The sequence below is a fragment of the Rhinatrema bivittatum genome, chromosome 13 (genome assembly GCF_901001135.1).
Source record: "Rhinatrema bivittatum chromosome 13, aRhiBiv1.1, whole genome shotgun sequence".
NCBI classification, from domain to species: domain Eukaryota; kingdom Metazoa; phylum Chordata; class Amphibia; order Gymnophiona; family Rhinatrematidae; genus Rhinatrema; species Rhinatrema bivittatum.
In genome coordinates this window covers 63,851,189-63,871,243 of record NC_042627.1, presented here as the reverse complement: position 1 = coordinate 63,871,243, position 20,055 = coordinate 63,851,189, and the positions used below count along the sequence as shown (strand labels likewise).

At 44.2% G+C, this 20,055-nt stretch overlaps 2 protein-coding genes across 4 annotated transcripts in view; both read left to right on the top strand.

Annotated features, from left to right (window-relative positions):
- Positions 1-5,857, top strand: part of IQGAP1 (IQ motif containing GTPase activating protein 1) — a 122,909-nt gene extending 117,052 nt beyond the window's left edge. Inside the window, exon 38 of the mRNA XM_029574545.1 lies at positions 3,999-5,857. Within this exon, the coding sequence (XP_029430405.1) occupies positions 3,999-4,112 (114 nt within the window). The 3' untranslated portion in view covers positions 4,113-5,857. The remainder of the gene's footprint in view (positions 1-3,998) is intronic.
- A 5,480-nt stretch (positions 5,858-11,337) lies between these two features.
- CRTC3 (CREB regulated transcription coactivator 3) overlaps positions 11,338-20,055 on the top strand; it is a 99,164-nt gene continuing 90,446 nt past the window's right edge. For 2 of the 3 annotated variants that reach the window (XM_029574372.1, XM_029574373.1), the window contains exons 1-2: positions 11,338-11,839; positions 15,448-15,558. In XM_029574372.1, the coding sequence (XP_029430232.1) occupies positions 11,708-11,839; positions 15,448-15,558 (243 nt within the window). In that variant the 5' untranslated portion in view covers positions 11,338-11,707. The remainder of the gene's footprint in view (positions 11,840-15,447; positions 15,559-20,055) is intronic. The other variant, XM_029574371.1, reaches the window with a different exon arrangement.

Genomic DNA, 20,055 nt, shown 5'->3' with positions numbered 1-20,055 from the left:
CTCTAAATTGTGCATAAATTTTTAAGTGCGAGCCAATGGATCGCACGGTTTCTGCTGCAGCCAAGAAACATAAGTGCCTTGCTCTCTGCACTGATTGTCATATTTGGGCTTCACAGCCTGACCTGGATTCCAACTTGTGTCAGCATTGTGAGGAAGCCCAAGGACCTATCTGGAGACTACCTACATATTCCAGTCCATCAAGAACACCAACACTTTGTACACTATGTGGTACTGGGTTGCCATTATCAGTTTGGGGTAATGCCTGTTGGCCTAGCCACTGCCCCCAGAACATTTTCCAAGATTATAGTGGTCGTGGCAGCAACATTGAGAAGAGAAGGAATCCTGGTACACCTGTACTTGGACAACTGGTTGATCTGGACCATGTCCATGGAAGAGAGCCTCCGGGTGACCAACAGGATGACTTCCTTGCTTCAGGAACTCGGGTAGTAAACCCGGACAAGAGCAGTCTCAAGCCTTCCCAGTCCTTGGAGTATATGGGAGTCTGGTTCAACACAAGGCAGGGCAAAGTCTTCCTCCTGACCTCACAAATACAGAAGTTGATGTCCCAGGTGTGTCAGTTGATGAACACAAAATGCCTAATGGTATGGAGCTACCTCCAAGTTCTCGACTTGATGGAGGCAACCTTGGAAGTAGTGCCATGGGCAAGAGCACACACGCATCCACTTCAGCCCTTGCTACTGTCACGTTGGAAACCGCAGTCTCAAGACTATTCGATTCGGCTCCACTTACCAAAGGGAGTCTGCTCTCTTCTCAAGTGATGGTTGCTGGAGGCTCATCTGAGCAGGGATGTGTCCCTGTCTTTCCTGAACTAGCTAGTTCTCACAACAGACGCGAGTCTCCGGGGCTGGGGAGTTCACTGTCAAACTTGCAGCCTAGGGCTGTTGAATGGAAGAAGAGGAATTCTGGAACATTAATCACCTGAAAGCCCGGGCAGTAAGGCTGCCCGGGCTTTCAGCCACAGACTCCAGGGTCAAGTGGTCCACGTAATGTTAGACAACACAACAATGGTAGCCTACATCAACCGCCAGGGAAGAACCAAGAGCCAGCAAGTGTTGCAGGAGATAGAACTCCTTATTGAGTGGTTGGAAATACATATACAGATGATATCGGCCTCCCACATCGCAAGAAAAGACAGTGTCAGAGCAGGATCCAAGAGAGTGGATGTTGTCTGACAAAGTCTTTCAATTGATAGATCAGGTGGGCCTCCCATCCATTGACCTGCTGGCCGCATCTCACAACGCAAGGTTTCCCCAATTCTTCAGTCGCAGAAGAGATCTGTGGTCCTTGAGAATCTATGCTCTTGTTCAGCTCTGGCCAAAAGAAGAGTTACTGTACGCCATCTCTCTGTGGCCTCTGCTAGGCAGGGTTATTCGCAGAATCGAACACCACAGGGGTTTAGTCCTACTAGTAGCTCCAGATTGACCCAGGCATCCGTGGTATGCAGACATGCGGAGACTCCTGGTGGAGACACCCCCCCCCCCCCCCCCACTGCACAGGGACCTGCTACAGCAGGGGACTGGTCCTTCATGAGGATCTGAGTTGATTCTGTCTTACAGTCTGGCCTTTGAGAGGGCTCGCCTGATGAAGCGAGGATATTCTGTGGCAGTAATCGTCACTTTACTTCATACTCAGAAGTTCTCCACATCCCTAGCATATGTGCAGGTCTGGAGAGTATTTGAGGCCTCTTGCGAGGAATGCCATGTCCCCTTCAGGCAGTCAAAGTCCTACTTATTCTGCAATTTTTGCAGGATGGATTGAATAAAGGTTTGGCCCTTAATTCCTTGAAGGAGCAGGTAGCAACTCTCTTTTTTTCAGGGGTGAGGTGAATAGGGTCTCCCTGTCAGCTCATCTGGACGTGGCTCATTTTCTGAAGGGAGTGAAGCACCTTCGGCCTCCCTTGTGGGTTGCCAGTTCCCTTGTCGGATCTTAACTTAGTACTGGAATTTTTGGCAGGTCCTTCCTTTCGGCTGCTGCATAGTCTTTCCTTGCGTTTATTGACCTTGAAAACAGTGTTCCTAGTGGCTATATGTTCAGCACGTCGCATCTCTGAACTGCAGGCATTTTCGTGCCAGGAGCCGTTCCTCCTGATGTCTCCAGAGGTGTTACAACTACATACTGTTCCATCCTTCTTGCCCAATGTAGTTTTGGAATTTCATTTGAATCTGTCTATTTCGATGCCATCCCTAAACTCATGGACACAGAGGAATATCACCTACTCCATCATTTGGATGTCAAGAGACTTCTAGTGCGGTATCTGGAAGTCTCAGAACCGGTCCGAAAGACGCACCGCTTGTTTATCCTTCACGGCAGAAGAAAGCAGGGTGAACCATTTTCATGGGTTACCATAGCTCGCTGGATCCAAGGAGGTGGTCACGGGAGCCTTCTTCTCAGATTAGAGCTTATTCCACTAGGGCTCAAGCAGTCTCTTGGGTGGAGGCCAGACTGCTGTCGCCTGTCAATATTTGCCAGGCGGTGACATGGTCCTCTGTGCAGGACCTCCAGTTTTTAATGCCTGGACGTACAGGCCCGAGAAGACGCTGCCTTTGCACGGGCGGTGTTGACTGGACCGTGGGCAGCCTCCCATCCTGATCAGGAGTAGCTTTTGTATATCCTATTAGTCCTGAGTCCATCTGGCTACACCTACCAAATGGAGAAATTACTTCTCTGATAATTTTGTTTTCCTTAGTGTAGACAGATGGACTCAGCATCCCACCCTCAGCTACCTAAGATCTGCCCCATGGGTTCTCCCTTGAAATCAGCCTTGAATCCACAGGTACGTGTTCATCCAGTCCCTAGATTGAGGTACCTATATTCTTATTGGAGTTCAGCATTTATACTTGGTTGAGTACAGTTACGGTTATCATTTTTAATCATATTTCAATTAAGTCCTTTCACTAGTATGCTCACAGTGGCTTTTGAAGAGAATACTGGAGAGCTGAGGTCACTGCAGGGCTATATGTAAGGTGACATCGGCTTTGCAACCTGACTCAGTCTCCATCTGCTGGCAGGGGAGCATAACTCATTGGCTCTGAGTCCATCTGTCTACACTAAGGAAAACAACATTATCAGTTAAGTAATTTCTCCATTAAAAGCCCCACCCTTCTGAGGTAGATTTATATCATAAAATTGACTCTTTGATCCTGGCCTTGTTTTTAACCAATTTCTGTAATACTGAAGTACCTGAAACCTCTTGTTTATACTGTCTGTTGACCAGATTGTAAGCTGCACGGAGAAGGGACTCTTTCTATAGGGTTATGCATTCGTTTGAAACATAATGTCAACGAAGTTGTTCGTCATTTTCAAAACAAAAAGATAGGAAAAACACAAACCTTTTGTGTTTTCCATTATTTTAATGCGCACTATTTCTGAAACACAAAAAAAAAAAAAAAAATGGGAAAACATTAATGAAAATCGACCCCCAGACCTGACATGATACAAAATTATATTTTTGACCTGCACACCCCCAACTCTTCAGTGTATACTAGTCCCCATTGGGCTACAAGATTATGTAGAATAAAACACAAATGTAATGCAATTATATAACAAAGATGGAGCAAGCGGCGCTATATAAATATTTAATAAAGGGGCCAAAAGTATGGCTGCACAAGAACCTCCTCATATATACTCGGCTACTGAAGTCTGTACAGTACTCTACTTGTGTTGCAGGTTGCATGATTCACAGGGTGCATATAGAAGTGGGAGCTGTCTTGGGAGACACCAATATCTTATTAATGTGAACCAACACAAGAGAATGCAATGAAACCAAAGTTTGGTTGAAACCTGTTATGCAGTCCACAATTATCCTGAAATCTTGCAGCCTTTCTCAGCTGGTTTCTTTGTTTCTCATCCAGTGTGTCAGTCTGAAATGTCATCCCAAGGGCTAACTTACTGGATTTTAATTGGCTGGTGCCTCTGTGATGTCTGCTTTGTACACAGGGACCTGAGATTCACCAGTCTCTCATTTTCCCTTTTGACAGGACCTTCTCCAGCTGCAGTACGAGGGTGTAGCTGTCATGAAACTGTTTGATCGAGCAAAGGTGAATGTGAACCTTCTGATCTTCCTGCTCAACAAGAAGTTTTACGGGAAATAAGATGAGGGGCCCCCAGATATCTCGGAAGGATGAATTCCAGACTTGTACATTCTCCTCCTCCGTGCCATCGTTCGCATGTCAGAATCAAGGACACAGCTGTAACCGAGGATTGCCCCGACTGTATATATTTATATGCTCCTGTGCCCACACCGTGCAAATGTCCTGCTTTGGGAGAATGTCCTGGAACTTTCGTCAGCGGGCATCACTCAAAGAACCTGCTCTGGGTTCAAAGCTCTCTTGCTGCTGTAATAATCCATTATGATCATTTTCAGAGTATATGATTGTAGATGCACACACCTATTTGGGGTTAGATAGTTACAGAAGTAAGCTAGTTCATGCTATTGGCAGCATCTCTCATTACAGAAGTGCCACCATGCATCTTTCTTGAGGCGAATGGTGTTGAATTCCAAATGAAAGTGTAGTGACACTCCATACAGTAAGAGATGCTACTAAAAACATGCCTTATCTTATTATAAAAGCACCTACAAATTGCAAATATAAGGTGCTGTATAATAGTTTTTTTTTAGTTAATTTAAAAGAAGTACTGTGGGGAGAATGGTTTTCCCTACAGACTGCAGTGGAAAGGTTCACTAGCCATTTCCCTGCAAGTGTCGATGATGCACCAGAATTAGAGGCAGCAGCATGGTTTGCTTTGCTGAATGACCCCCAGTGCTTTGTTACTTAGTCTGGTAGCTGGATATGGATCCTTACTGTTTGGAAAATTTCACAGGAGCTGGCACCGAGAAGCTTCCGAGCAGAAGACAGAGCAGAGTGTGATTTTTTTTTTTTTTTTTTTTTTACCCCCATCTGCGAGCACTAAAACAGCGGAAACTGTGCCACTCTGCAATTTCCTTTGGAAGGAATCCACTGAAAGTCATATTTAATCTCCGCCACAGCTGTCCACTGGGATGGAGTCTTGGGCTTTGGTGTTTTTTGGGGGTGCAGCAGGTCAGTGTCAAGGAGATAACAACTGATACAATGAGAAGGGGTTTTGCATGGTATTTCATCTCCTTTGCTCTCTTCGCTAATGTTGGTTGTAAATGCAGCCTCCATGGTGAGCAGCAGTCAGAGGAAGGGATGGTTACATTTCCCGAGAGTGGGAGAAGCCATGGCCAGCTGATTTTAGCAGCAGCTGTCTCAGTTCTGGTGGCATGGTTGGGAGCTGTGACGTACACAAGGAGATTCTGAGAAGCATCAATAGGTCTGGGTAGCTGAAGCCATTCTTAAACCTGCTTTCGCTGTAGCTATTGCAGAGAATTCGTTTGCATGCATCCAGATTTCCACTGTTTTCTTAAAGGTGCTTTATTAACACAGTGCATAGCAAGGTGGAACAAAATTTCCTTCTGCTTCAAGACTGAGAATGGATCAATTAATATTCCTTTCTGTTCGTTGATAAAAAAAAAAAATTTACAATATATATTCTTTGGTGAGGGGAAGGCAACCTGGTAATGTACAATCCAGAGGACTAATTTTAATGTTCAATAGACAGCTTTTCTATTCTCTGAGAGATTAGAAGAGGGAGTTTTCAGGAAAGTGGCTGGATACATACTGGAAACGGGTAACACAAAAGGATGTAAGTACCACTAAACAAATCAGATTTTATTTTACTTATGTTACAGAGCTTGTACTACATCCAGCTGTTGCCTTCTCTTCAAACACTAGGTTCTACATACCCGTTTCCTGAAAGGTTATTCCTACTGCCTGTAAACATTTTACTAAAATAAAAAAAGACATTTCCATAGTGAGCTAAAGTTTTGTCAACTGTGTGACTGAGTCCCTGTGTTGTGCACTGTCTAGAAAGGATTTCCCGTCAGTAGGCACACAATATTCACTGAATGTTTAATGCAGTACCGCACTACATTAAGAACATAAGAAAATGCCATACTGGGTCAGACCAAGGGTCCATCAAGCCCAGCATCTTGTTTCCAACAGTGGCCAATCCAGGCCATAAGAACCTGGCAAGTACCCAAAAACTAAGTCTATGCCATGTTACCATTGTTAATGGCAGTGGCTATTCTCTAAGTGAACTTAATAGCAGGTAATCGACTTCTCCTCCAAGAACTTATCCAATCCTTTTTTAAATACAGCTATATTAACTGCACTAACCACATTCTCTGGCAACAAATTCCAGAGTTTAATTGTGCGTTGAGTAAAAAAGAACTTTCTCCGATTAGTTTTAAATGTGCCCCATGCTAACTTCATGGAGTGCCCCCCTAGTCTTTCTATTATCCGAAAGAGTAAATAACCGATTCACATCTACCCGTTCTAGACCTCTCATAATTTTAAACATCTCTATCATATCCCCCCTCAGCCTTCTCTTCTCCAAGCTGAAAAGTCCTAACCTCTGTAGTCTTTCCTCATAGGGGAGCTGTTCCATTCCCCCTTATCATTTTGGTAGCCCTGCTCTGTACCTTCTCCATCACAATTATATCTTTTTGGAGATGCGGCGACCAGAATTGTACTCGGTATTTAAGGTGCGGTCTCACCATGGAGCGATACAGAGGCATTATGACATTTTCCGTTTTATTCACCATTCCTTTTCTAATAATTCCCAACATTCTGTTTGCTTTTTTGACTGCCGCAGCACACTGAACCAACGATTTCAATGTGTTATCCACTATGACACCTAGAGCTCTTTCTTGGGTTGTAGCACCTAATATGGAACCCAACATCGTGTAATTATAGCATGGGTTATTTTTCCCTATATGCATCACCTTGCACTTATCCACATTAAATTTCATCTGCCATTTGGATGCCCAATTTTCCAGTCTCACAAGGTCTTCCTGCAATTTATCACAATCTGCTTGTGATTTAACTACTCTGAACAATTTTGTGTCATCTGCAAATTTGATTATCTCACTCGTCGTATTTCTTTCCAGATCATTTATAAATATATTGAACAGTAAGGGTCCCAATACAGATCCCTGAGGCACTCCACTGTCCACTCCCTTCCACTGAGAAAATTGCCCATTTAATCCTACTCTCTGTTTCCTGTCTTTTAGCCAGTTTGCAATCCACGAAAGGACATCGCCACCTATCCCATGACTTTTTACTTTTCCTAGAAGCCTCTCATGAGGAACTTTGTCAAACGCCTTCTGAAAATCCAAGTATACTACATCTACAGATTCACCTTTATCCACATGTTTATTAACTGTGACATTGCATTGAATTGAGTTGAAAAGAAATACTAGTTTTTGGGGGTTTTTTTTTATCAGTTCCTTGTGCTCCTTTGTATTTCCAGCTCAGCTGGCACCAAGGCTGGAATCTGATGCCATGAGCCTTCATTCATGGCCGTCTCTTCCACTCCCCCCTAACCACACCATACCTTGTCATCGCAGCAAGGGTTATTTGGCAAGGGGCCATGCATCAGGGCTCCTTCCAGAGCCATGCAATCATGGTGTTACCCTTGAGTGATAACTATGACCCCTTTCCCTCCAGAGGTTGTGAACGCTGACTCCGAGAGGGGAAGACCCAGTTTGGGGTTGGAAGCAGGGACCTTCCTCATGACCCAGCAGGGGCAACTTGAAAGTCTTGGGTGTTACCTTGAGTTTTAATGGAGAACAAAATAGCTTAAAACTGAAAAGTTGTCATGTTTGACATTCTCTAACTCGTTACTCAAGACTACCTTTAAATATAAGTAGGGACCATGTCTAAAACAGATCAACAGTAACATTTTGAATGGGTAGAGACAATTTATTTCTTGGAGACACTATCTGTAATGTCTTTGATATCAAAGAGTCTGTATTTTTTAGGCTTCTAGAGTTTGCCCATGAGATCTTTTATGGTGAATGGCAGCCTGGACAGTAGCTGTAAAGCAAACCACCAAAATTACAACTGCTTTCCAAGGACAGTGCCCTGTGCTCCAGGTAAAAAAAAAAACCCAGCAGCTACAGTAGTCACTTTGGCCACAAATGTCTTTCAGCAGAAGAGAAGGTCAAATCGTGCAATGATTTATAAAAATACTTCTCAAAGCTAGATTACAAGCAAAAACAAGTTAAGTAAGACAATATTTCAAGTGAAAAGCAATATTTAGCAGAAAAAGTTTTGTTTTTTAATTTTAAAAATGGTTTCCTCTTTTTTTTGTGAAGAGTTGGGAATCTGTGGTAGAAAGAACTCAGTGTCTCTACGCTGAGGTTTTGGTTGCTTGCCTTTTTACCCACCAGTTAATTGTTCATTTGATAATTTGTATGAGTTTAATTTGCTATGCTGATTTATTTCAACATGTATATGGCTTAAAATCCCTGCATTTCAATAAATGAAGAACCAGTGGTGCTGATGTCCATACATTCACTTAAAGTGGACCCCCCTGTGTGCCAAGGAAAGATGTAGACTGTGGCTTTATACTAGCACCAGTTCTACCTTTGTGTAAGGCCTCTGGGGATAGGGTAATACCCACAGTAACTGAATGCAATCTGTTTTGAAGTGTGAAAAGCACATATAATATATATATATATATATATATATATATATATATATATATATATATATATATATATATATATATATATATTGCTGAATGTGTGTGTATGTATGTATGTATGTATATATATTCATTCTGCACTTTGCCCAGATGACCCAGACCCCTCACCCTGTCCTGTAAGCCTTCAAACAATATCTACAGACCTGCTCCTCATCGGGAGCAGCAGTAAAGTTAGGCAGATAAGCCAATACACGCCACGGTTTCTAGTTTTAAAATAGTTACCTGCATAACTGTTGGCCCCATCCTAGAAATGCCCCTGCTCTGTCCATGCCCCACTCTCTTATTTTTGACATGTGCACCAGTATATACTTGTGTACGTTGCAGTTTTTTAAAATCCACGCTGCGTGGGCGCAGCCCATATATGCAGCCATTTATTTATTTATCGAGTTTTATATACCGTTATTCGGTTTTGCCATCACAACGGTTTACAAAGTTTCGATGTTTAACAGAGTGTTCAGAAATTCACTTGCTTGTTAACATAGTTAGTGTAGTTGTTATAAACATATGTACAGGTTAAATTCCGTGCTTTGTATTGGTTCTGCAATGGAAGTTGTAGCATAGAGTCATTGGGTGTTTTGGTAGGCTTTGGTAAACATCTAAGTTTTTAGTTCTTTTTTGAAGGTTTTTAAATTTTGCTGTGTTCTCAGTTTGGGTGGGAGGGTGTTCCAGAGTTCTGGGCTTCCTAGGAAAATGGCTCTTTTCCAAGTTGAGGTAAGTGCAATTTTTAGTAGACCTTCGTTAGCTGGAGATTTCGGTTTTGTGAATGGAGTTTTATAGATGCACTTAGCCAGTTTGTTTCTCATATTATTTTGTGTAATATGGATAGTATACTGTAGTCTTTCCTATATTTTAGTGGGAGCCAGTGTAGTGAAATGAGAGTTGGAGTAATGTGATCATATTTTTTTGTTCCTGAGAATATTCTGGTGCCTGTATTTTGAAGTAGTTGGAGAGGTCAGCTTGGAGAAGAGCGGCTGAGGAGGGATATACTAGAAGTCTATAAAATCACGTTATTAACCATCAGACCTAAAGAAACACTACCTAGGTGATAGCAATATGGGATCTATTTACTGTTTGAGATCCTGCCAGGTACTTGTGACCTGGATTGGCCACTGTTGGAAATAGGATACGAGGCTTGATGGCTCCTTGGTCTGACCCAAATAGCAATTTTTATGTTCTTATGAAAGAGAAAAGATGTAAGAAAACTTGGAGACTGACAGGTAGGATTCAGTGCTAAAAGGTGAAAAGTCATATATTCTGGTTGCAATAATCCAAAGGTACTATATTTGGGGGGGGGGGGGGGGGGGGGGGGGAAAGCTTGGGAATTAGAGACTGATAGGCATGGAGTAGAAGGAAGACCTCGGCATGATCCTGTCTGACAAGCTGAAAGTAGTGAGGCAATGTGACAAGGCTTCACCTTCGGGGCAACTGGGACGCCACCGTTGCTGCTGCCCCTGCCCGTTACCAGGGTTCTGCTTAGGCACCCGCCCCTCCTGTAGATTTAAAGGGCCTGCGGCGGGAAAAGCCCGTGGCCCTTGTCGATGATGTCATCACCGCTTCAGTCCTGTAGCAAAGAAACTCTTATATTTCATTTTTAAAACGAAACAATTGTGCCTACATTGAACCCATGAGAACACCCAAAAGAGCTGATTTAGCAGCTTGAGCTGCAGTGAGCGAAAGTTTGAAGGCTTGGGCGCGATTGCACGCAGCGCCAACCTTCGCGAAAATCCAAAGCCTGCCGCTGAGCCACCCAGCTACCGTCTTTTCCAATAGGATCTAATGCAGCAGCTCGTGCCTTTCGCTCCAAGCTGCAACGCTCGTCTCGCGCGGTGGCGCTTCCTAGACGGAGGGGCGGAGCTATCCTGTGAGAGCGGGGACGAAACGGCCAGCCTCGTTCGGTAGAGACAGCTGAAAAATCGTGGTAGAGGTGGCGTGGGAAAGAGACGTCGGGCCAAGGCCAGGAAGAGAAATAGGCGGGGGCAGGAGACACAAGGAACGGGGGGTCAGGCAGTGACTGACAGCGAGGGGAAGGGCAGAGGACAGGCCTGGAAAGGGAACGCGTAGGAGGAGACACTGGGACGGGGCGGGGAGAAGAGACTCCAGACCTGAGGCGTCGCAGTGACAGGCAGGGGCTAGGAGGAGCTAAAGAGAAGCAGGGGTGAGGAAAGCGACGCCAGACCTAGGGCGGGGCTGAGGCCCAGTGGGGAAACGGCGACTCGCAGAGGCGGCAACACCCGGCACTGGGTGGTGGGAAGAAATATGGAAGCTGACCAGCAACATTCTGGGGCGGGGCAATGCCTGGGTGCAGGACGGGGGAGGCCGGGCAGAGCCCGGGTAGGGGGCGGGAAAGTCTCAAAAAGGGAGGAGTGGGGGGAGTGGCAGTGCCTGTGAGGAGGTGGGAAAGCTCGAATAGGGGGCGGGGAAGTTATAAAAGGGAGGCGTGGCAGTGCCTTCAAAGGAGTGGGAGAGCTGGAGCAGAGCGCGGGTAGGGGGCGGGGCAGCACATAAAAGGGAGGAGTGCGCGGCCGTGACTAAGGGCTGGGAAAGCTGGGGGCGGGGCTTGCGTAGGGGGCGGGGCAGTGGCGGTCTGTGGCTGAGGTGAGGGAAGTGGGAGGCGGGGCAGAGGCCGAGTAGGGGGGCGGGGAAACACATAAAAGGGAGGAGTAACGGGCGCGGCAGTGCCTGGAAGGGCTGGGAAAGTTGGGGGCGGGGTCTGTGAGTGAGGTGAGGGAAGTGGGAGGCGGGACAGAGGCCGAGTAGAGGGCGGGGAGTTAGAACTTTACCCCGGGCAGGCTAGGGGCTGGGGGTTGGCGCTGCCTGACGTCCGAGCTGGGGCTTCTCGGATCCGCTTTGCCTTACGCAGAGATTGCAGCCGGCGAGGGAGGGTCCTAGATCCGTGCCGAATGGCCCCAAGCTTGCTCCCGGGAGGCGGCGCTGTGTGCCCCGCTCTTTAGTAGCTAGCCTGAGCCTCCGGCGCCGGAGGGGGGGCAGCAGCAGCTCCCCCGGCCTGGCTGCCATGATGGCGTAAGCGGGCCCGGCCCTTCCCGCCGGGACAGCCCGAAGTTCTGCACCGAGCCGCTGCCTTCCGCGGGAGGATCGCGGGCGCGCGGCCTGCGCCATGGCCACAGCCCCAGGCTCGAGTAGCTCGAACCCCCGTAAGTTCAGCGAGAAGATCGCTTTGCACAACCAGAAACAGGCCGAGGAGACGCGGGCCTTCGACGAGCTGATGACGGATCTGACCGTGTCCCGGGTGAGCGGCCGCTCTCTCTCTCTCTCTCTCTGTCGGCGGGAGGGGCTTCTCGGGGACCGGGCTGAGATCGGGGAAGGAGTCTGGTTATTGCGCACGGGCAAGGGGGAGGGAACTTACTACCACTGCAACCCAAAGACTTCTCCGGTCGTCAGACTGCTATTATTCATTTCTGTAGTGCCAGTAGACTACTCAGCGCTGTACATAAGAGCTGCTTGATGCAGTTACTTCAACCAGCCAACATTCAGCGTTTATTCGTGATCATACATAGTTATTTATTTGCCAAAAGATGTATTTCTGCATCTGTGTGTAATAAACTGCCGCCTCCTGCAAACACCATTCAGTGATCACTACCTGTCCACCAAGTAGTCGGTTTTCTGTTTGTATTTGGCTTCTGGTGGAAAAGTATAGACCACCAAATAGAGATTGTGCTTTAGTATTTTTGTTTTAGTATGAAATGAAACTGAAAATAGAAACAGGAACAAGAAGCTTTGTGGTAATAGCAGGTCTCATTACCTTTTTAGGGGGCAGCAGCCTTTTCCTTTTTTTTTTCCTATTTAAAACCAATTTAATCTTATGCAAAAAGGACTTTCCATTCTCTTCCTGTGGAAGACATCTTTATTGAATAAGCCTTTTAAGGGTGGATAATCAAATTACCCATGGTTTGGCAAACCCCCTGGATAGTTTCTACCTGTAGGTTTTGCCCTAACAAAGCCAAATTAGGTGACTATTGTCCCCCTTCCCAAATAATCGGAAATACCTGCACCTGCTTTTTGTGCAGGTACTTTATTTATTTTTTTAAGCAAAATAATGTGCATAATTTTGAATGTCCAAAACTGTGCCTCCCAGACCTAATCCGTCTTGGAAGTGCCTACAAAAATATGCAGGTAAAAGTATGCATGTTATTGACATACACGTGATGTTCTACCCATGTAAAGCGTGGACAGTAATCAAGTAGACAGCAGATAAAATTGTGTTTACCAGTGGAAATGGCACATTGTACAACCATTACACAGCACGCTTTGGTTGTAGACCCTTTACTACCCCGTTGGAGTACTGATCACCTGACTACTACATGAATGTGCACAGCCATCAAGCCATTCCCTAGTCGTATTTAAAGGACCACCCTAACACCTGCAGTAAGCCAATCATTGTACGGCTTATACACTCAAACATATTTAAAAGGACTGGGACCGATGATTATACATGATCCTGAGAGTGTATAAGCCGTACAGTGATTGGTTTATTGCAGGTGTTATGATGGTCCTTTAAATATGACTATGGAATAAGCCGGCTTGATGGTTGTGTGCATTCAAGTTTGGATTAATTTAAATTGATATATCAAATGCTTTATTATAACATATCATTGCATTTGATTTGGGACTTGATTTTTATTGGTGCTACATTTTGCATTACATTTATAAAACCAGTGATTTGGTAGATGCTTCACTAGTATTCGGACTTAAAAAGGCCGAGAAGGGGAGGAGGAATATAATAGTGACTAACACATATGGCTGCCTTTATAGGAGGTCCCGTCCATCGTGCTCCCTTTTTATGCAACATGGCATGCATATGACAAAAGATATCTGATTTATGCAAAAAGACAATGGGAAGGCAAGAACCCAATACTAGCAGTTGAGTTCAATGGCCTGAAGCCTGCCCTGGTCAATTACTTTGGGGATTTTATTACTATAAACCTTGGTGAGTGGTTTCCTAAATGTATGTCCCTTTTCCAGCCTCCCAGAAATTTATCAATCAGTTTGCCCAGATGGTGAAACCTCTCATTTCAGAGCTGGTAATCTGGTGGTCAAAGCCATCTGAAATTTCACTTGGGATGCTGAGTAGCTCTAGTAGAAGGTGTAGAGAGGCCACTTGCATGCAGAAACACTGAGGGTCTAAGCTGTTTTCCCACAAACAGAGAATGGGAAGACTGAATGAAGGTGAACTGTTATCTTGGTAGGCAGAATTAATGAAGTACTTTAGATTTTATCCTCTTGCAATGATTAAAGAACACTATTTTTTCCCTGTTTTAATTTTTTTAAATATAATTAGAGAGAGCAGTGGATCACAGTAAATAAGACAAGCTGCTTACAGCCAGGACTGTGGTTCTTGGTCACAAGTTGCATGTACTGATGGGTTTCAATTTAGTAAATCAGAATACAGAATTGGAAGGTGCATTTAATCCCTCACTATGCAGCTGTAGAGTAGTTATCATCCTGTATGCAAATCTTTGGTTTGTGATTAACAGAAGCCATTCTTTGGTTATAATTTGTACTAATATATTTTTAGATTTTGCATAAGTGTAAATCTCTGGTAAAGGAGGTTGTTTTTTTTTTTTATTACCCCAAGTGGATCCCAAGAATGGTAATATTCACATTGTTGATGGTTCTTAAGATGTCTTTCCCATCTTGGGCTTGTGCCTAAGATTGAGAATTTGAATGATATTGGGGGGGGGAGGGGTGTTAACACTCTGCCACCCAATCCCCTCCACCCCCACGGGACACACACAACCATTTGGAGAATTAAAAACGCACATGCGGGCACGCTTATATTACTCTGCTAAGGCATGAACTACAGTGAATAGCTGGTGTGGATGAAATCTAAACTGCCCATATCTTAACGAACTCTTCCCGACAGTCATTTGCTTACACGAGAATGGGACTTACAATGTGTACTGCATCCTTTAGTTAAAAGAAGGCGAGAGCTCTGATTTTTTTTAAAAGTAAACAAACGCATTTGCTTTATATACATCATGTTACAACTTTCTGGTGTGAGCATGTACGTTCTGTGAGGACGGACATATTTTAAGTATCTTTACTATACTTCTTTGTGTTGTGCTAATAGGTGTACACAGCGTTGTACAGATACGCATCAGAGAGAGTCCCTGTTCTAGGGAGCTTACAGTCTAGTCAAGGCACACAGAGAAGGCAGATATTGTGTGATCGTTAGCTGGTTAATATGTGCCCTGTTAAGTTTTTAACAAATATTTTTGATGAAGGACCTGGTTTTTGAAAGGTTTTTCCCCATAGGTACATAAGTAGATGTGCTGCAAGGTATTCCACGCTATTCAGTAACCATATTTGATGCAGCGCCATGAGGAGCATTTTGCATATTGGTTTTTCCCATTACAGCTTGTACTGTGAGCTGAATCGGGCATACTTGAGTCTCTTCCTTGCCCAGGTGTGGCTCTGGGCTCCTTTGCTGTTCAGATGTTAGCCTAAGCAACAATAGGAAAAGCCAAAATGGCTCTCATCGTGGCTTTGTTCAGGTTGTAAACATTTCCTTGGTGCATTTTGCAATGCCCTGTTGCTTGCTAAAAGGCAAAGCCAAGGGATTAATCTTTTATGTTGTGGTTAACACCGAGGTCCTGCACAAGACCTTCCATGCCTTCTCTGAATTGTAAGTTCATTCAGAGGTGCATTGGCTTCTTGACAGAACTTTGCAGTTTGTCCTGCTCATACCCTACACAAGGCAACCCATCTTGGGTAGCGTGCAGAAGTAGCATTTGATTTTCTTCCCTGTCTACGTTGCATATAAATCTCATGAATTCTGTTGGTCACTCACACGGCAGTCTTGCTTTATGGCTTCTTTTTTACTTCATTTTTGGACAGGTCCAGTTCCAGAAGCTGCAGCAGCTGCGTCTGGCACAGTCGAAAGCTCAATATTACGGAGGTTCCTTGCCAAACGTAAACCAGATCAGCAACAATGTGACCGAGTTCCAGGTAAACTTGCATAATGATTTTAGGTTTTTGAACTGGTTAGAAGTCTTGGCGAGGCGGGGTCCCTGAGAGCCACATGCAAAGGCCAGTGACTTGGCAAAGCTGCAGCCCTCGTGGAGGGTTTTTTGGTGCTAGAATATGGCTAGGGTCCTTCATTTTCAGGTTTTTTTTTATTTGTCATGGGGATTTCAATGCGATAAAAAAAAATCAGTGAAAAATGCCTTCCTGGGTGATAAGTCATGTTTGCACAGATTTTCTTTTTTATCATCAAATTTGAAATTTAGTGATAAAATAAAAACTGACGGTGAAAGTCCCTAAACATGGCTTGTCTGCCTAGATGGCTAACTGGAGCTAATAGTGCCATGTTGTGATGGTGATTTTGGTGTGAGAACCTGTCCCTTGGAACTAGATAGAGCCCGCCAGATTACAACTGGCATACCTTGAGGTAAAAGGCTCTGGAACATCTGCGTTGCTTTTAAAACTCCCCGATTATAAAGAGCCACACAATTCTCAATCATTGGTTTGAGAAGCACTGAATTGCTAATTACTTGAAATTGCAGGAGATTTCTTCTGCAGTAGTGTGATAAAGGGAACAACCGTTCTAACTGAAATAGCCCCACATCCAGTTACATAGGGGCATTCCTGGGTCTAGGACCAATCTGGTAAGAGCCCCCCATCGGGGCTTGGTGCTGCGCCACCTTGGAAAGAAGGTGTTATAGAAACATAGAAATGACAGCAGAAGAAGACCAAATGGCCCATCCAGTCTGCCCAGCAAGCTTCCACTCTCTCTCTCTCTCTCTCTCTCTCTCATACTTATTTGTTACTCTTGGCCTTTAGTAACATTTTAGTTCTATTTCCCTTCCACCCCCGCTATTAATGTAACCTTTTGGTTCTATATCCCTTCCACCCACACCATTAGTGTAACCTTTTGGTTCTATTTCCCTTCCACTCCTGCCATTAATGTAGAGAGCAGTGCTGGAGCTGCTTCTAAGTGAAGTATCTAGCTTAATTGGTTAGGGGTAGTAACCGCTGCAGTAAGCAAGCTACTCCCACGCTTATTTGTTTACCCAGCCTGTGCAATTCAGTCCTTGTTGGTTATCTGAATATAAATCCACTTTTCTTCATTTCCCCCTGCCATTGAAGCAGAGAGCTTCTCTGGATATGTATTGAAAGTGAAGTATCAGGCTTAATTGTTTCGGGGTAGTAACCGCCGTAGCAAGTAAGCTACACCCATGCTTATTTGTTTACCTAGACTGTGGAATTCAGTCCTTGGTTGTTGTCGGAATATAAAAATCATCTTTTCTTCATTCCCCCTGCCGTTGAAGCAGAGATCAACACTGGATATGCATTGAAAGTGAAGCATCAGGCTTGTTTGGTTTGGGGTAGTAACTGCCGTAACAAGCAAGCTACTCCCTACATTTTTTGTGAATGCAAATCCTTTTTTCACATTTCTTCTTGCCGTTGAAGCATAGAGCACTGTCGGAGTCACATTTACCGTGTGTATTTCTATTGAATGAGGGCATTATCTCCAGGTAGTAGCAGTCTTTCCCGCAAGCTTCCCTCTCTTCCTTCACATCCTCGAGATGTGAAGGAAGAGAGGGAGTTAGTAGTTAGTTAGAGTGTTAATAGGTGGGATTCCGCTCCCTTTTCCCCAGGAAATCCCCAAAACCAGATGGGACTGTAAACAGGGCTGGCAGTATTTACAAGTATGTTTTATTAGACTACATGACTATATACGATTATGTATTTATCAAACTTTTGTTCCGCCGTTCCAATAAAATTAGTTCACCGCAGATTGCAATAAATACTCATAATTAACGCAACACTTGAAAAACCTAAAAAAAAGCATAAATAAATGATTAAAAGAAATATAACTTTTATCCATCCACCTATTTATACAACATTGCCTTTGACTCTTTTCCTAAAGGGTAAAAAGTCTGCTGCATCTTTCATGCACAAAATGGGACCAGCAATTGAAAATGCTCAGTTTCTTGCTTTCTGCATGTAGCTTGTATCCTTTAAAGGATGGACCACATCCAGCAAATTCCGAGCCCTTGATCAAAGTAGATGAGTTGTCATGCGTAGCTTAATCGGGCACTGATTTTCAGTTTAAACAGCTCTATGTACTAACGTTAAAACTTTAAAATATATCCTTTCTTGCACTGTTAACCAATACAACACCTTCAGCTTACCCAGGTTGGCATTCTGAGCCCTAATTGAATCGAACCCTTAGGCATCTCCAATAGTCCGTACTACTTAAAACAAGGGCCTGTACTACAGTTCTCAGATCCCCCCTATTACCACTACCTCAACTTAACATTCCTATAGCGCTTCACGACATGCGCAGCGCTGTACAAACTTACAAAAAGCTTACAGTCTGATAAGACAAACATACAGGACAAGAGACTTTGCGTATTTCATAAAGCAAGACGATGGTTAAAAAGAAAAGAATATTAGTCAACAAGAGTAAAGCAGACAATCGGGTGTAAGATTTAGAAGGGGTTTCCAATGTCTGCCCAGTCTTAATTTAAAAGAATGCTGCCTCATTTTCAGTTTTTATTTTGTCTTGGGGATTTCAAAGCGATTTAAAAAAAAAAAAATAAAGCACTTAGCAACCTTTTTAATATTGCAAGTTAGATGAAGTCTGGAACCTAAAATACCCCTAATTCAGGGGCTTCAGCTACAGTTTTGAATCATAAATCAAGTCTGATTTTTCAGCCAGTTTTTTTTGTCTGCCTGCCCAAAGTAGCATTTCTATAAGATCAAACAGCATATTTAACTACTTGGAGGTATGAGGCCCCATAAGGTGTCACCATATACAAAAAAGAGAACCTCTTGTGTTCCCTTTCATCCAATAAGGTTACTCTCACCACTGTATGCCAAGTTTCATATATGTGAAGAAATGCAACTGGGCCAGCGGGTGATGCCAATCTACATCTCCCCGGCTCCACCTCTGCTCTCCTGCTATGTCCGTGCCGTCCTGGGGAACCAAACTTTGCCTCTCGCTATGCTACTAGGCCCCGCGCACTCCTGGGGGACCCGGCTTCGCCTCTGCACGGCCAGCATCCTGAGGCCCTCTTCCTCAGCAGGAGTTTACCCTTCAGAAGAAATACCCTTTCCTGGCAGGCTAGAAGCAGTTTTTGAGATGCTGGTGGGAGGAGCAGGGGATTTTCTCTGACCTTGATCATTATAATACTTAGTGGTGCAGCCACTCTGCCAACCATGCTGCAGTTCCATCAACCTCTCTGTCAGAGCAGTAGATCGGCGTACTTGAGTCGTTGGGTTTTTGTACGGGCCAGGGGGACAGACTGCTGCGCCAACCGTTGGCACCACTCGTGAGGCGACTGAAGCTGGAGAGCCGTGCTAATCCTGGCTAATGGTTGTAGGTCTTGCAGTTTCGGTGCAGCAGCCGTCAGGTTCTTGACTCGGATGCTGTAAGTGTTGTCTCCACATTTGGAGCCCCAGCAAAAGATTACCTTGGGTGAGGTTTGAAAGGTGATGGTGATACTGGAGGAAGCCGTGTGTGAGGAAACAGATCTCGTGCAAGTAAGTTTTAGAGATGTGGAAAGTAAAGTGGGCGGACGGGAGCAGATATTGTGAAGATGGGGAATCCGAAGCTGTGAGGTAGGCCTTTAAATATGGAGCTAGAAAACTGAAAATGAATGGCTTGAAGATGAGAAATCTCATGGTGACATCTTTTACAAGGAGGGATGCTATCTCTGGACCAGCAGTTTTAAAGCAATATCTGCTTGAGAGTTAAGGAAAGGGTTGGCACCCCTCCTGTCGTGCTGTTAAAAACATGTGGATGAAAATACAATTAAATTGATGTGACTTAAATCTTACACAGGAGTTTAGAAAAATCCAGTGGCAGTATCCTAAGTTTTACTGTATTGAAGCAGATCGTGAGTTCTTAAATTATCTGTCCCAAATGTTTTGAGGTCCTGGGGAAGGGGAAATCAAGTACTTTTTCAGTTTTAAGTGGGATCTTGCAGGTGCAGAATTTTCCCTTGGCTGTCCTGCTAAATGTGAGCTACATTTCAGGATTCCTTTGTCTTTTTGACAGACCTACTTCTCTATCGAGTTTTAGTTTAGGAAGTCAGAAAATATGAAGACATAAATAATAACTTTGTAATGTCTTTGCTTGTTTAGTTATGTAAAACGTTTGTTGTGCATATCAGTTCAGAAGGATGAAATGGAGTTTTGTAATTATCTTGATTGTGTCTAATTAGATCTTTTCTGGTTTATTGGTCCAAGACTGTCTTGTTATCAGTGAACGTAGAGAGGGTAGGACTTAGCACACAGCTTGTTTGTGCTGTTTATTGTCTGGTTTGGCCCTGTTTTGTCATTTCTTATAATTTTGCAGGTGCTGGGTCAGAGAAAGTAAATTATTGTTTGCCTTCTTGCTAATATGTTGACCAGCGAGCATTTAGCAAAAGCTGCATGGGAATATATGGTTGAGAGAATTTATTTAGAAAATCGAGTTGCATGCGATTTCATCAT